The sequence below is a fragment of the Coccinella septempunctata genome, chromosome 2 (genome assembly GCF_907165205.1).
Source record: "Coccinella septempunctata chromosome 2, icCocSept1.1, whole genome shotgun sequence".
Lineage (NCBI taxonomy): Eukaryota > Metazoa > Arthropoda > Insecta > Coleoptera > Coccinellidae > Coccinella > Coccinella septempunctata.
In genome coordinates this window covers 6,181,054-6,199,327 of record NC_058190.1, presented here as the reverse complement: position 1 = coordinate 6,199,327, position 18,274 = coordinate 6,181,054, and the positions used below count along the sequence as shown (strand labels likewise).

Here is an 18,274-nt window from a genome sequence, read left to right as displayed (position 1 = left end):
TTGACGATATTTACATATTGCGGAGATTTGTGATTGCCAAGAAAATTTTTGGTCACTTCTACAAAGGACAACCAGGCTTTTTTTCAAACTCATTCAATGCTGCCAGAAACCGAACTTGTTTCAATAGTTTGTTTATTTTATAAAGTATCGTAGGGTACAGAAGTGCGAACATGGACAATTCACGCATGTCTTTTATTTTGATAACGGGAGCTAAACAAACGTAAGTACTATTATTTTTGTAATAAGGTGAGGAATACCTAACAAAAAAAATATAAATCTCTTAGGTGGGACATGTTGCATCCCATTTTTTGATGAGCCTGTAACATCGTTCTGACGATATTTACATATTGCGGAGATTTGTGATTGCCAAGAAAATTTTTGGTCACTTCTACAAAGGAAAACCAGGCTTCTTTTTCAAAGTCATTCAATGCTGCCAGAAACTGAACTTGTTTCAATAATTTGTTTATTTTATAAAGTATCGTAGGGTACAGAAGTGCGAACATGGACAATTCACGCATGTCTTTTATTTTGATAACGGGAGCTAAACAAACGTAAGTACTATTATTTTTGTAATAAGGTGAGGAATACCTAACAAAAAAAATATAAATCTCTTATGTGGGAGAACCCTTGTTGAATAGTGTTATATGTCTGACACGCATCAGTTACAGACGGCTAATATAGGATTGACTATGAGCCCTAAAGCTCGGTTGAACAGTTCATATTTAAGGCGATTTTTGAATTGATCCCAAGTTAATTCTGACAGTTCCTTTCAATTTTGTCAGGTTTAAGTGGGATTAACGTTGAAATCGGCTTAAAATTCTGGACTATTAAACCGATATTAATGGAAACAACAATTCCGAAAGAATTAACGTTCCATTAATGCGAGCTAGTGATAAAGTAATGTAGGTCAATGTAGGAAATCCCAGAGAAGTCGAAACAGTGCAACTGTAGATCAGTTTCGGGATTATTGACCGTCGTCAGTACAGTGTAGCACTGAGTTCTCCGAACGGAGGATGGTAGTCTTAAGCGATATCGGAGCGTCGTTTTGAGAAATTCTCATCCCGATGCGCCACCTGTCCCGCAAAGACTGAACCAAACCTCACTTTTTTCCGACTAGCCCGGTTTTGGCTTTTATTGGAAGATCAATTAGAGACACGACGTGTGTTATATACAGTGTGTCCCGGCATGAGCGATAATTTAAGGGCATCAGATATATCTGATTTTATCGACAAAAACATCCTAATACGTAAGGATTACAAAACGACACAAACATCATTTCTGTAAGTTACATAATTTGAGAGATATTGCTGTTCGAACATGATAAAATTGATAAAATAAAATAAAACTCAGTACTGTACTTTTGATAATTTTTAATGATAAAACTAACGAAGTCATCATAAAAATTGCTCAAAATGGCTGCCTTTGCTATGTAGACTGACAGTGGCCCTTATAACGATTTGTCTTGTTTAGGGCGCTCCCGTAACGGTCATTCGAACAACAATAACTCTCAAATTATGTAACCTACAGAAATCACGTTGGTGTCGTTTTGTAGCTAATATCCTTGCGTATTAGCTCATTGAAAAAACTTTACTTCAATGTGCTAGTTTTTGTACTATTTACTAAGAGAATCAGAAAATTTTTTTACAAAAATTTTTTTTCTGAATTTTTTCATGACATTTTTAAGTTGGATCATATTGTTCTACTTCAATAAAAGGTGTTTGTATTATCTTTCAAAAACATTTTTTTCATATCTGTAGGACCTTTAAATCCAAAGAAATCGATATTATTTGAAAGGGTCAACTAAAATAAAAAAATTAATTCAAAATGGCGGCTATTCCAAAAATAGGGGGTGTTTTTTTCGATAAAATTAGGTATATTTGATGCCCTTAAATTATAGCTAAGTCAGGCCGGGACACACAGTATATTCTGAATCAGAAAAATGGGACTGGGATATGTAAGAATAACACAGGGTCTATATGGGCGGACTGAATCAGTGATATAGTGATAACTTTTAATTTTTTGATTTTTGTTTTTTTTTCAGTCCGCCACTTCAGAAGTGGCTGTAGAATGTAACATTTGTTTTTCGATATCACTGATACTTTAGGAAATAGAGGCACCAAAACGAAGAGCCGAAAAATATGTTTTCACTTATAACTTGAAAACAAAAGAAGATAGAGGGATGCGCATCTCAACTGCATGACTGCTTTGCATCGTTTGGCAGTTTCGTGCAGGCAAGTATCAATTTCCGCGTTTGTTAGGAAAATATCTATTACATACTTTTATGAAAACACTTTGTTTGAATGGATCGTTTTTCATTACCTGTTTTGAAGGGTCCATCATACGAAGGAGGTGGTGCTAACGTGATTGGTTGCAGGAGGGAATCTGAATCACATCTTAGTTGGCATTCTTCCTCAGAAACGAAATTGTTCTCGTTTCCTCCACATCCTCCATAATAGAAATGACGGCAGGCTTTTTCTTTCGTATTGTAATAGAATCTATCCGTATAGTTAGCACAGTTTCCAGTTTCAGCTGGCAAATGACAAGCATCTTTCCCTACAAAAACAAATATGGTTAATTTTCTGGTGAAAATCGGATCTATTACACAGTATTCGAGCGAGTACTCACGGACTTGCTGGGGACACTCAGACAAGCATGCTTCTTCACTGATAAAGTTATTCCCGTTACCATTACAACCAGTATAATAGAAAGGTTTACAAATATTTTCAGCTGGGTCCGAGTACCATCTAGCCTCTTGCTGCGTGCAGTTACCTTCTACTTTAGGAAGATCGCACAGCTCTACCCATAAAAGCATTGTGTTAGTGAAAGTTTGAAACGACATGCAAATCGATTTTCCGAAGAAGCAGATCACACAGAATTATACAGATAGAACAGATATTAAAGCAAGAAATAAAAAGGAGATTATTCCCTCCACCATATTCAGACATCTACCTAATACTTATACTTCAGTGATACCTAAAAGAAAACACCCAGTATTGATGAATTTATTACAACACTCCACTACTAACAACCGTACTGACACATCCCTGAAGGACAATGGACAAAGCATACTCGCCTAAGCCCATCATTCTCTCCTCATCATAATTGCTAATCTGTTGAAAATTTTCTTGTCTTCTCACTCTAGGTAGCTCTCATTATAGGTAGAAAACACAATAATCCTTACTTTATTCTTTGGCGAGAACAAACGAATCACAAAAGCCACTCTGTTTCTGTAGATATAGTTAAAACACTGGGCATTTGTTATCCTGACTTGAAGAAATATATTGATATAAATGATTTCTTATGAATTCATCAATATTGGGTGTTTTGTTTTTTATCACTCGACTTACCTTTTGTATAAAAATTGAACAAAGTCAATTTCTTTCACGAAATTGTCTTAATACTTATAATCATTTTTTCGAATTGCGTTTGTCATCAAAAAAGGAATTTCTGATATTCAAACCCACCGATTAAATTTCTCTTATTATTATAGCAATCGACTCGAAATGGGGTTTTAAACAAAGATTATAGATTGAAAATGAGAAACGAAGCGACTAAAGTGATGTTAGCGAGATCTGTGTTTCAAATGTGTTTCTAAGACTCTGCTAAGACAGGTTGAAATATGAATTCGAGGGACATTTGCAGACATAAAATTTTCTAAGATTTTCAGATTTTCATTTCAGATGGCCATTTTTATTAAAGAGGTTTTGAATGCTTTCATTCTCGTACAGCCTTTTGTTTATCTAGTTCGTTCTCGTTGCTGATTGATGAATTTTTTCGTCTTATTTCTAGGTGAAAATCTCTAAATATCGTTCGAAAATTATCGCGTGATGAAGAACTGTGGATCAAATAAAATGGATTTTCCGAATTTAAGTTTTTACTTTTGTGAGGAAAATGGAAATGTAAATATTAAAACTGGTAACATGTGTCATGTATCAAGATCATTCATTGATTTTTATTCTGCCTGTACATTGAACATTTTACTACAAGTCAATTGAGAACTGTTCATCCACGTAAATTGTTGTACGCAGGAAGCATCCCTTGCATTGTTGCATTTAGGGCAATTTATGACTTTTATACGCCCATTCAAAGATTCTCAAGTGTTACTCCTTCAATATATTCAGAAATGCAAAGGTTTCATTGATTTCAATTTTTGTTTGGAAAGTCGTAGTACTCAAAGTACTCACCTGCTGTGAGTGTTTGTTCATTCATTAATCAATTTGTATATTGTGTCATAAAGAGATCATACCATAAATAAATCATAAAAAGCATAAAGAAACTATTCTGACGGTCTAACATACATCGCTTGTATACCTCTGTAAGTGTTTTTTTCAATTGTGGTTCTGAAAATTCTGTAAATAATATGTACCTAAGTAACTGAAATGTGTATGCTATGATGGTTCATTTAATATTGATTCACATTAATTTCTGATATAAATAGAAACAAATAAACTAAGTTTATAAATTAAAACCAACGTATTGCAACGAAATAACACCTTTGACGTATAGCAGATCACCATTCACTTTTGTATCCTAGACAGAGCTCTATTTATTGACTATAATTCTGAATTTTTGTGAATTTTTTATAAATTGCAAATAAAATTATGACACAGGCGACAGCGTTTTCAATTGATATCGATTGATTCCATACAATTTTCAAATGAAAACTAACATCTGGTTCATAAAGCAAAACCATACTTTTGTTTTGTCGCTCAGGACGTTTGTTTCCTGGTCTCAACCTTGGAACATAAATACAAGAAATGGAAAATGAACATTTGTTGTTGTCCAAAGACTGGAGTGAGATAGTTGCTTAGTGTCGCCAATGACAATTGAGATAGTTGAATCTGACATCGTTGTCACGTAAATTTTCCGTACAAAAAGGTAGGAGCTATATAAATTTATTCAATTCACGCCACTGCCTTAGTGTCACGCTAGACAGAGAAGTGTATCGAATGTTTGTACCACAACAAATACATTCATAGCACGTCAATGTCCATTCCATGTATTTATGTTCTAAGGTCTCAACAAAGTCGATATTGGAATTCAGTACAAGGAATAATGTCAGGGCCCACACAAAGAATCACAATGCAAGACCAATCTACCACCAAAGTCTAGGGCATGCGGCTCCGAAGATCATCAAGCATGGTCACCTAAATGTCCAAACCACCCCAAAAAACCGTTAGAGGGTATACCCAACGTTGCTATTAAGTCCTTAAACAAAAAATCCAGAAACATAGAAGAATTCCACAAAAAACAAAACAGAGTGCACAGCCCAGTTACAATACATGATGAGATAATTAACACCTATATTAGGAAATTGAACAAACCTAAAAATACCAACAGAGAAGAACTACTGGATAAATTGAAACGTAGATTCATAAATCAGTATAATATTGACACTGTTGCTGTTTTCTCGGGAAACAGAGTGTATATCTTGATGTTCGACATTGAAGACCCCGATGAAGCATTCCCTACAGAACCAACAAACAACAATGGCCAATTTGACATCTAAAATAAAATTCCTCTACAACAACATCAACAGCTATATCCCCAAAAAGCATTTGATCAACAACTTTGTGGAAAAAAATGAGATCCAGTGTGCAATGTTTGTTGAAGCGAAAATAACAGAAGAACAGTGTGTTTCATACAAAGATTGGGAAACCATCAGGAAAATCGGGAACAAAATGATCAACACCAGAGGAGGTAGCATTGTGCAGTGCCACCCACGGCTGAAAATGGGAAAGGAAAACCCTCCTACTATCAACAACAAACTGAATGAATGCCTGCATTTCACAATACCCTTCCAAGGAGAGAAATTACATGTTTTCCTAGTGTATATGTTACGGCTAAAGATAGGTGTGAACATAAACTTAAGATTAGCCGGCTAAACTTAGGTTTAGCTTCGGGTATTTGCTAAAGTTAGTTTCTTCTATCTTTAGCCGGCTAAACTTAAGTGTAACCACATCCCATCGGCCAAATATGTTGAAGGCTTGAGGGGCGCAAATTTTCGGCAATTAAAAGAATATAAAGAAATAGTGATACGAGTATAATCAAACTATTAATGCAATGAATTTTTTGTATGAATTTCACATATTTTAATAGCAGAAAAGCATTCTGTTGAGCAGTTGGGAAATCGGAGAATGAACATTATATTTGTTTCAACTGTGTCTCAACGATTTCTTATTGACGAATCTAAAAATCTAAACGCTTGATGACAAAATTCAATTCTATTTTGAGTGTGAGGGAAAACTGTAGTGTTAATGATTATTTTTCATCTTGTTATTATTCATAATTTGAGGGAAATTGAATGAGCAGACAAAAACGATGTCTCGAACTTCTTCATCAAAATACCAAAGGTTGAATTCTAGAAAAATATAAGTAGAAGTGCCCAATCGTGTTTGTAGTTAACCGGACTATTTGGCACAACGATTATAGAGTTAACTCTATATCCCCCAAGATGATTCATCAAGGGTGGCAACAGGCCATATTTTGGAACACGTATGTTCAATGACTCGGGAAGAAATTTTTAACAAAATCAACAAGAGAAAGTGTTTTCAACTATGTTCATTTTCATAGTATTTTTGTTTGTTCTTTTTTGCGCAAGAATTGGTTGGAAAGATATTGCGACGTTAGTTCCCATTTCGTAATTTTTCTATAAACCCAATTATTGAATGGTAGGGAAAATATACTTTTGTTTACGGAAAAAATTTTCTATGTCTAATATCTCATTTTCTTGTGGGGTCATATTATGGTTTTTCACAAATAAGGCTAGGTTTGAAGAGCATTAATCTCCTAAACAGATGAAAATAACTTGTTAAATGTTGAATTGAAAACCTATGGGCGTTATGTAATACAACCCCAATACATTCGATGCTCTTTTGCATATTTCAATTCTAAAAATTTAAACAAAAAAGTGGCCGTGTGCGTTCGTTCTCTCCCATCCGACCATTCATGATACATCACCTGTCCGCGTGTCCATCGAATACATTTTTAGCCGTTCCGTTTTGGGTAATGTGCACATTAGCCGGCTAAAGATGAAATGCCCTGACGCGGATGAATATTTTATCGAAGTTTAGCCGATCCTCGAATATAAACTTAAGTTTAGCCGGCTAATCTTAAGTTTATGCTCACACCTATCTTTAGCCGTAACATATATACATCCCCATTCAAAGGTCGAGGAGACAATCTTAACAAAGGCAGCAGTATATAAATATTCAATGATTATCGGTGACTTCAATGTCAACAAAGCAAAACAAAAACAGCTCACTAAATTTATGCAAAATGGGGTATTTTCGAAATATTTGACAGCCCCAACATTCATCATGGATAATAACCCAGATAGTACACCCGACCTAATCCTTTATTCCTCTAATCTAAAAAACAACATAGTGGATGTTGAATTGATCCCAGACCTTGGATCAAACCACTTAGGGATGATGATAAGTCTGGACTTGAAAGAAATACCTAAAGAAATACCCAAGAAGACAATATACAAGTTCCATGCATGCAAAATAAAAAAAGTCAATAGAGAAGTTTTGGACTTCATTAAGGATAATCATACTGTACATATTGACGGAGATTATATAAAGAATTTCAACAACACCCTATCAAATAGCATAAAAAAAATACTCCCATAGCCACTTATCATACGGTACTTCACGAACTCCCACCATATATTATAAACCTGATAAAACTGAAAAGAAAAATGTACAGAGAATACCTGATTCAACCCCAGCCTGAATTTAAAAGAAACATCAATGAAATCAACAAAAGCATTCATATCATGGTCCAACAATACAGACAACACACTTGGATAAACGCATGCAACAAAATTAACGAAACAAAAGGAAAAACATTTTATCAAGAGGTTAACAAACTCTCGAAATACAAACAATTGCATAAGATCCCTACGCTCAAAGATAACAACAAAGAATATAGGTCAGACAAAGAGAGAAGAGAGAGAAGGTAGAACAGTTTGCTGCCTACTTCAGAGGTGCATTCCAATACGATGGAAATATCAAATATGACTACAGTCAAGAAACCAAAGTAAACACTTGGTATGAAGGTTTATTCAGGAATGCTGACGGTACCCACCAAAATGAAAATGTCAATATTTTGGAAGAGGAATACTACGATGTCCTTTCCAAAAGTAAGAACAGTGCCCCAGGATCAGACAATGTTCCATGGAGTATTGTAAGGAAATTAGACAAGGAAATACATGCCAAAATTATTCAGATGTATGAAAACTGTTTGAGGTCCGGAGTATTCCCAGAAATATGGAAAAAGGGCACCATAATCACCATTGCCAAACACGGTACAGACCATCATAAAATACAAAATTATAGACCCATAACACTGCTGCCTGTATTGGGAAAACTTCTTGAAAAAATAATTGAAAGAAGACTGGAAGAGAAAATTAAGAACGCTATCCCAAAGAGCCAATTTGGATTCCGCTCAAAAAAGTCAACAATTCATCCTCTTACTATATTTGTATCCAACACACAAAACGCCCAAAGAACCCGGAAACAGACAGCTGCTGTTAGTTTGGACATCAATAAGGCATTCGACAGCGTGTGGCATAAGGGCCTACTTTTTAAGTTACACAAACTCAACACTCCGAACTATTTAATAAAAATGGTGAAAAGTTTTCTGGAAGAAAGGAAACTCTGTGTAAAAATCAATGAGACAACATCCACCTCATTCTCACCAGAACAGGGTACACCACAGGGTTCACCCCTTTCCCCTTTGCTCTTTAATATTTTCTGCTATGACATACCTGAGAACAATAGCAAAGATCAGTATCTCCTGCAATATGCCGATGACACCATTATAATCTCGCATGGAAAAACCGTAGCTAAGTGCATAAAGGCATTACAACTTTACATGGACAGACTGATAACCTGGTTTTACAAATGGAGGCTACATACCAACCCTGAAAAATCTAAATTCATAATCTTCAACCACAAGATCAGACCAAGTTCTCCTCTAGTTCAGATAGACAGTAGAAATATAACTCCGTCTCCGTCAATAAAGTACCTTGGCATACAAATCGACGGTAAACTAAATATGAAGCTTCAATCAAACCTCTCCAAGAAAAAAACAATTGCGAGAGCGAAACATTTCAAATGTCTCACCTACAAGAACGAAGGAATAAGCATTGAAAATGCCACAAAAATATACAAAACAGTTTGCAGACCAATTCTGGAGTACGGGCATACATTATATGCAAATGCCACAAATTCGGTATTAAAAAATCTAGAGGTGGGAGAGAGAACATCTCTGAGAACAATAACACGAATGAGACACCCCCTCAATAAATTACACAATCCATCCAATGAACTACTCTACAGAAAGACCAAAATACAGCCAATAATAGAAAGACTGAAAATTTTAAATGGCAGATTTTTCAATCGGGTCAAAGAACTGGAGGATATATATGGCATGTTCCACAGAGATACAGCGATCAACCCACTCAGAAAATTTCCAGACCAAACAATCATGGACAGTCTCACGTCCATGGCTATGTTGATCTAAAAAATTAACCCAATTTAGTATATAATAGTCTAACCTTTTTTTTTTTTTTTGCTACATCGATGTATCTAAATGGCTGAAGGACTTTGGTCGATGGCCTTTGACTATTATTATTACAAGGAATATAATTCGAATTTCGCGCCCAGCCTCAATTATAAAACAGAAAACTGTTACTAAAGAGTTTTTCTGTATTGTCAGAACGTTTTCAGCGCCATCTCATTGTCAAATGTGTTGTCATTGGCCAAAATGTAGTCGGATTCTAGTACTAGAGATATTGCGTTTCCTATTTTTCTACTCTATAATCTTTGTTTTTAAAGTTTATCGTTGATCGACCGCCAAATTGCATACAGTAGATGGGATTTTCACAATAATGGATATCCATCACATTCAAAATTTCTCAGCCATATAGTTGGAAATAATTCGATTAGAATGCAATTCTCCAATTTTATTTTATGATAAGAATATCTGTTTTATCTATCGTTTCTTACCTTTCCTTTGTTCTCGAGCTAGACAACTTTGCCTGCAAGATGCTTCAGTAGCGAAATTATTGTGATTGCCCTTACAACCCCCGTAACGGAATTGCCTGCAACTCTTCGATTCTTTGTCGAAGTACCATCTCTGGAAGTATCCCCTACAAGGACCCTCTTCCATGGGTTGTTCGCAAGTATCTAACAATGTGAAAAATCGACTTATTCTCTAAAGGTATCAATTTTTTTTTCGTTACCTACCCACAGAATTATCGGTTGCACATATTTCGTTGCATTCTTCCGCAGTTTCGAATCTGTTGTTGTTACCAAGGCAACCACTGTATACAAACTGGTCACATATTTTCTTTTCGGAGTCGTAGTACCATTGGACATAGTAACCATCACACGGTCCTGTTATTTTAGGCAATTTACAGCGATCTGAGGAGAGAAAAAATCCTTAAATTTTGCCTTCAATTATACCTACTGTTCTTCCATCATTCTTATGATATGAAATTTTTGGAAGTGACTAGGTACCGAAAATCATTCCGTTCGATAAAATCTTGGGATGTAACTGAAATTTTTTTTAAGGCTGGGATCATTGGTTATAAGACTAATGGAAAAGAAACACTGTACTTTTTAACCAAGTCGACGTTCCATCGGTCTTTGCTGAATTCTTCAGGACTAGTTATATTACAGTCTAGTCTAACTAGTCCTGAAGAAGTCAGCAAAGGCTAATGAAACGTCGACTAAGTTAAAAAGTGCAGTGTATTTTTTCCATCAGCTCTAAAATAATCAATGATTCCCAGTCTATACGATTCCAAGGACATTAGAATTATTCCTACAATATTTTTTTATGAATTGTTGAATTGATGTGGCCGATACTTGAGGCAAATCTATAATTGAACTTGAAACAGTTTATAAGATTTTCACAAAATGAGTTTTAAAACCCCGACACGTGTCTCGCTATCAGAACAGCATCTTCAGGTAGGTAAACTGAGTTTTGAATTGTTCGTTCTTTTACAAAGCAGTTGAACATTTAGTGTATATACTTGTTGTTATAGTTGTGAGAGATTGTTTGAAATATTATGAAGTTTACGGCCATACCACGCTGACAATGCCAGTTCTCGTCCGAATACTGAAGCCAAGAGTGCGTTTTGTACTTGGAAATATAACTGACAAAGAAACTGCAACACCTAGAAGGAGCTGTTTAAATTTAAAATTTAACATAGATAGTATAGCAAGGAGTAAATGATTAAAATTGGAAAAAAATCGTGAAGGTTTTTTGAAATAAACATTTTTGTTACTTAAATATTGTAGTCGTTTTTTGCAAATTATTTAAATTTTACAACAAACTAGCGGTACGAGGATGTCGATGTTAAGTTGTTGTTAAAATGTCTAGAGAACCTGTACGTGGAATTTATCGCCAGTTAAATGAATTTGAAAAAGTTCGAATTATTGGTTTATGGCAGGCGGGGTTGTCATTTCGAGAAATCGCTAACCGTACGAAGAGAAATCCAACTACTGTTATGAGATGTTGTCAAGCGTGGTTTGATAATGCCCAAAATTGAAGAAGAGTAGGCACCGGACGTCGAAGGAGCACAAATGAAGTTCAAGATCGGCGTCTAAGACTTATGGCCATTAGAGACCGATTAGCGACAACTCGATCTTTGGCTGATGAGTGGTTAGGAAAACAAGGCCATCCTGTAACTGTTCGAACGGCTTACCGCCGTATAAGGTCTTTTGGACTGCAGCATTATCGACCCCATCTTGTGTTACCTCTTACGGTTGAGCCTCGACGGCAACGATTACAGTGGTGCAGAGAACGACAACATTGGAATATGGAATGGAGCGTCTTCTCTGATGAATCTCGATTTTCTGGGTGCACATGATGGCGGAAGAAGGGTAAGATGACGTTGAGGAGAAAGACGTGAACCTCATTCTGATGTTGAGCGTCATGTAAACCGGACAGTAGGCGTTATGGTGTGGGATGCTATTGCACATGGTGGAAGTAGGTCACCTTTAGTCTTTATTCGGGGTAACATGACAGCGCTGCGTTACCTTCAAGAAATAGTGAAGCCATATGAGGTTTTTTCGCAATTCCATTTTAGGGTAGCGAAAATCCATTTGCGCTTGCTCTGTACAGTTCACAACCGTTGTGAACCACTCTATGAACAAGCCTATGTTCTCCCTTACCTTAACCAGCTTGAGAATCCAATATTTCAGCAAGATAATGCTCGATCTCATGTTGCCAGCGTTAGTTTGAACTTTTTTGAAGCGACCCAAGTGAATCTTTTGCCATGGCCGCCCATATCCTCCGATCTTTCGCCCATAGAGCATGTTTGGGACATTATGGGTAGAAGGCTTGGAAATTTACCCCAGCCCCATGGACTTTGGCGGCTCTGAGACATGAAGTACAGATAGCTTGGGATAGTATCCCTCAAGAAGAAATAGACCATCTTCGTGCATCAATGCCAAGACGTGTTGGGGAGTGTATAGATAACCGCGGTGGACAAACACATTATTAACAAATTTAATAAAAAAATTTGTAAACCCTTCGTTTTTTTCTTCAAATTTTAATCATTGACCGATTGCTATACCTACTATCTATGTTTTACCAACAGCTCCTTTTGGGTGTTGCAGTTAGTATACAATTAAGTAAATGAATAGTCCACTCACCCTCCTATTCCGATAGTTTCAAATATAAAAGTTTTTATGAAAAATAATTCATATAATTACCTTTTCCTTCAGGCTTGACACAAACTACGTCACAATCCTCCTTCGATTTAAAGCGATTTTTGTTTCCTCCACAACCTCCATACCAAAATCGGGAACAGCCTCCATAGTCTTTATCGAAGAACCATTTAACAGTGTAGTTACCACAGCTTCCTCTTTCTTTGTTCAATGTACAACTCTCTAGAATTTTTCAAGAAAGTACAGATTAGCAAAGAGTTTCATTCTCCAAACAAAAGCATACCTTGGGCATTGATTGGTACCTCTTCACATCCTTCGAAATTATCACCTCTAGCTTCTGAAACTCCATCGAGGCAGCATCCAAATTTGCTTGTGGAGCAGTCGCAACCAGCCCTGTTAGGGCCTTTAGCCGGTGTTACCTCATCTGAGCAGCATCCAAATTCGGAGTAAGTACAATCGCATCCTATAAAGCCGACTGTTAAGGAAAAGAAAGAACATAATAATGAAAGCAGTCATACCAAGCTGATTCGATCCTTTAGCAGGACTAACACCATCAGGACAGCAGCCAAATTGGAATGTATGACATGGACATTCTTGGAATTCTGGCCCTTTGGCTGGTGTGAAGTCGTCTGGACAGCAACCATATTCAGAGTATTTACAATCGCAACCCTCTTTACTTGGTCCCTTCGCCAACGTTTTATTATCGGGACAACAGCCAAATGCGGAATACTCACAGCTACACCCTTCGAGCTGTGGACCTCTTGCAGGAGTGATGTTGTCTGGACAACATCCATGTTCATAGATCAAGCAACAGCCTTCCCTGTTTCGTCCATGTGATGGAGTTTTTCCATCCGGACAACAACCAAATGTACTATTTGCACAAGGCATTTCACATCCCTTGAAACTAGGACCTTTGGCTGATGTGACACCATCTGGGCAACACTTGAAGTAGGATTCTTGACAGTTGTCCCTGAATATGTCGCATCCTTCATAATCTATGCCGGTGGCAGAAGTCTTATTGTCAGGGCAACATCCATACTCCGCAGTTCTACAATCTACCATAGGCTTTGGTGTAGTGAGTTTTTCACATCCCTTCTTACCAGGACCCTTTGCAAATGTAACATTGTCATCACAACAACCATATTTGGATTTGAGACAAGGGGGCGCTGGTGGGGGACAGCCTTCGTTATCATTTCCTTCTGCAGGGGTTTTATTGTCTGGGCAGCATCCAAAAAGAGTTTCATTACAGTGAGTTTGAGGACATCCAGCCAAATTTTCGTCAAGCGCTGGAGACACCCCATCATCACAACAACCAAATTTGCTCTCTTTGCAGGTTTTCGGTATTGGACAACCTATAAATAAATATAGTTATTTTAATCGGGTACTGATGCATAGTTCAGTCTATCTCACCTTCGTCGAATGGTCCTGAAGCCGGTGTTATTTTGTCAGGACAACATCCATGTTTTGATGTATGGCAACTCTTCTTCTTCTTCTTTCTTCTGCACATCCTAGGCCTCTTCATGAAAATTTCAGTTACAGAAGAGGTAGTGCCCTCAGATGCTGAAAACAACACGATAAAAATCACATTATGGAAAAAACCATAAATTTTTTAATGCATTATTCTTCACAAAGATTCATACAGTTTTCAAAACAAACAAGGAATAATTAACTTACTCGATGTCCATAGATCGCTGATTGTGGTTCCTGTGTATTCAATAGATGACGAGTACTCCTGTGTTGATTCCGTAATTGTCGAATATTCTGTGAGTTGTTCCGTGGTTGAGCTACCGCCTGATAACTCAGTGGTAGAAATACCAGTTCCTGTATATTGTTCTGTGGTTCCAGTGAATTCTGTAGTTGAAAGTTTTCCATCTGTGTACGAAGTACTTCCGGTCGGAGTCAATGTTGTTGAGCTTCCAGAAGCTTCAGAAGACGTTTCAGTTATTGATGTAGATTCACTTATAGTACTGGACAAAATATCAGTTGTTACTCCAATATCGGTTGATGAAGTAACTCCCCCTTCAGTCGATAGAATAGAAGACGTCGAGCCAATCTCGGTAGTGGAAATGATTTCTGTTGTTAAGCCACTTTCCGAAGTTAACTCACTTCCACTTATAGTGCTACTGTCTGTTGCAGCACTAGCCTCAGTTGTCAATCCACTTTCCATAGTCTCAGCACTACCAGTTGTAGATGCGATCCCTGTATTGGTGTTAATATCAGTAGTGCTACCCTCTGATAATGTTGATCCACTCACACTGCTTTCAGTTGTTGCATTATTTTCTGATGTTGATCCAGATTCTTCTGTAGATCCCATTTCAGTCGTATTAATGTCAACTGTAGTAGCTGCGCTATCAGGTGATTGTGTCCCTTCTGTTGTGCCCCCACTTTCTAAAGTGGACCCATTTTCTGTAGTAGAGCCACTTTCTGTGGTAGGACCACTCACTGTAGATGGGCCACTGTCCGTAGTAGGGCCACTTTCAGTAGTAGGACCACTCACTGTAGATGGGCCACTGTCCGTAGTAGGACCACTTTCTGTAGTAAGGCCGCTTTCTGTAGTAAGGCCGCTTTCTGTAGTAAGGCCACTTTCTGTAGTGAGGCCACTTTCTGTAGTAAGGCCACTTTCTGTAGTGAGGCCACTGTCTGTAGTAAGGCCACTTTCTGTCGTTATTCCACTTTCTGTAGTAAGGCCGCTGTCTGTAGTAAGGCCACTTTCTGTCGTTATTCCACTTTCTGTAGTAAGTCCACTTTCTTCAGTCGATCCACTTTCAGTGATTCCATCTTCAGTAGTGGATCCACTTCCTGATGAGCTTTCATTTTCGGTGGTAGCTCCACTTTCTGATGTTGCACCACTTTCTGTTGTTGCAGTACTATCCGTTGTATCTTTTTCATCCACATTTTGTGATCCTAGAGGAGATTCTGCTGGTGCTTTGAAATCATTGTCAATGAAAGGTGTGGTAGCGGCAATTGTACTGAATGTGTCTTCTGTGGTAGAATACATATCGCTTGTTGTAGAACCAGATCCTTCAAATTCTTCTATTGTGGTGCCATCTCCAGAACCTAATTCTAGATTCATCAAGGTCACTTTTTCTGTTGTTGCTGCTGGCTGATCACCGAGCATGAATTCCTCGTCTTCAAGTGATGGCTCAGAAGAAACAGATTTTTCAGCAACAGGAATTTCGTAGGCACTAGATTCCTGAGAATGTAACACAATCATTAAAATTATCTCAATATGAGGTTCGTATATTAAATAACAAATAACAAGTAGTATAGAGTGAGTAAAAATTATCGTAGAAAATTCATACTTTCGGTATTTACTATATTGCAGATAAATGCTCCTAGTGGTCAACTTTTATTGACATGCACTCTCTACAAAAGTTGGAGGGTACTGAGGGTAGTTGAGTTTTTTAAATGACAACCCCATATCACTTTCTTGAGTTACTCAAAAAAAAAACATTGCAACGTTTCGATGCAACTGGCATGGTGAAATTTTTTCAAAAGACTTTGGACCGCAAAAAAAGGTGCAAACATTGAGATTGATTAAGAGGCATAACCTCAAACTACAATCACCCTAATGTTATTTATTTTTTTCCGATTTAATGTTATTTTGTTTATTCCAATCATTTTCACTAAACTTATGGAATCTGCGAAAATATGCAGGGTTGAATTTAAAAATTTATGGTTATGGTTTTCACTCAAAAACACCCAATTTTCCTCATGTTATTACCTTGATAGGTTCTAATGTTTCAGCATCCACCCATTCTCCATCATCACAAGTGTCTGATTGAACGAACTCGTAGTCATCGTTTGAAGCTTTGTTTGCTTCCGTTGTAGAGCTTGATATTTCATCAGTTTCAGTCGTGGAGACATCCGTTGAAGTTTCGGTGGTAGAGACTGGAGTTTCTGAACTTTCACTAGTTTCAATAGTACTGGAAGAGGGAGCTTGACTGGTGATCTCGGTAGTAGACGGTTCTGTGAATTCTGTGCTCATTGCAGACGACATCGTTGATGCTTCTTGTGTAGATGTTTCAGATGTTAATGTAGACGCTTCATTGGTAGAAGTCTCTGGTGACATTGAGGAGGTTGTTTCTGTACTGGATTCGGAAGTTTCGGGAGTTGAAAGATCGTTTATTGTACTTTCCAGGAGTGATGGTGTTGTTGCCTCTGTAACGAGAAATGAGGACTGTGTAGTTTTTCGGAACTCAAAAATGAATTCAAGAATTGAGACTCAATGGGATTCACAGAACTCAATTTTGCAATAGCACAAGAAAAAGTCTTCAAATGAAATGACATTTCTTTATAATTTTTCAACAGCCTGTATCTTCTGAGCCGAACCGGTTCGGAAATAAAGCTAAATGAAAGAAGTGTTTATTTTCACCACCAGAAACTATTGTTAAAATATTTGTACCCTGTATTTTATATGAAAACTCTTATTGGAACAAAATATTTTCCGTGCCATATAATAAAATCTACTGACTTTTCATTAAAAAAAATTGTCACCAGGTGGCTTATGGCTTGTTTGGAAATCCCAACAAGATGTAAGTAACTTATTTATAATACATCCCAAACTGAAACTTCGTGAATTTGACATGAACAAACATGATGACAAACCTTCATTTTCGGCACAAGTACGTGTATTGCAAACTTCTTGACTGAACATTATGGTCTTCTGATCACATTCGGTTTCCCGTACAACTTCGTTGTCCAAGATGCATACAACTTTTCTTGTTCTGTAGCCACCTCCGCATTTCTTGGAACACTGAAATGAAAAAGATTCAACGAATTGAATGTGAGTTATTCAGTTTTGTTCATCAGATTTTTTCCTCATTGGCTGTGTAATTTCAATATTTCTAATTTAATGGTAAATAGTTACGTCAGATATAATTTGGAATTATCCTCAATTTTTTTATCACAGCATATGCAAGTTTAAACTGAATAATTATGAGTTTTATTCATGAATTTTTCAAATGCACCTCGGAAACTATTCAAAAATCATTCTGCAAATATAAGGTTTCAAAATTTAAATCCCTTCGTTTCTAGTTTACTATTTGGCAATAGCGCCTACTAGAAAATAAAAAGAACAATGGCTTGTTTATAAAATAACAGCTGTTGATTTGCAGCCATCTTTGTCTATATCATCAAGGTAATGAATTTGTTGTCCTTTATTATCAACTCATATTTCAGTCGATGTTGCCAACTTGTGCAATAGAAACGGAACGCTTTAAACTTTATATACCCATTTTTATTTCTTATTTTCAAGTAGTTAAAATAATTTTTTTTCGGAAACGGTTGAAGTGGTTATTTCAAAATGTGACGTTTCAAAGATATTTAATAAAATTATTATTTTCGTCAGAAGGAGTATTCCCTATTGACTGTTTGTCCTAAAGAGCGATGATCTTTGGATGATTGGAAGAGAAATTCTTCATATTGTTATGATCGACCTAGTACGCTTCTCCAAGTGAAGACAAGTTTTATCCAATGAAACACAAATTCAATATTTCCAATTATTTCAATATTAGCTAAAGTTTGATTTCACGGTTACTCTCACACGGTATATTATCTCTGAAATTGTTCGAAAAAAAACAGAAATA

General features: G+C 36.8%; 1 protein-coding gene across 1 annotated transcript in view; it reads right to left on the bottom strand.

Moving 5' to 3' along the window:
- The window catches only part of LOC123308806 (papilin), a 162,475-nt gene that overhangs the window by 14,224 nt on the left and 129,977 nt on the right, over positions 1 to 18,274 (bottom strand). The window contains exons 14-24 of the mRNA XM_044891658.1: positions 17,295 to 17,442; positions 16,411 to 16,847; positions 14,361 to 15,879; positions 14,097 to 14,246; positions 13,205 to 14,038; positions 12,970 to 13,149; positions 12,732 to 12,908; positions 10,257 to 10,433; positions 10,017 to 10,196; positions 2,626 to 2,796; positions 2,320 to 2,553 (exon numbers count right to left, since the gene is read on the bottom strand). Of these exons, the coding sequence (XP_044747593.1) occupies positions 2,320 to 2,553; positions 2,626 to 2,796; positions 10,017 to 10,196; positions 10,257 to 10,433; positions 12,732 to 12,908; positions 12,970 to 13,149; positions 13,205 to 14,038; positions 14,097 to 14,246; positions 14,361 to 15,879; positions 16,411 to 16,847; positions 17,295 to 17,442 (4,207 nt within the window). The remainder of the gene's footprint in view (positions 1 to 2,319; positions 2,554 to 2,625; positions 2,797 to 10,016; positions 10,197 to 10,256; positions 10,434 to 12,731; positions 12,909 to 12,969; positions 13,150 to 13,204; positions 14,039 to 14,096; positions 14,247 to 14,360; positions 15,880 to 16,410; positions 16,848 to 17,294; positions 17,443 to 18,274) is intronic.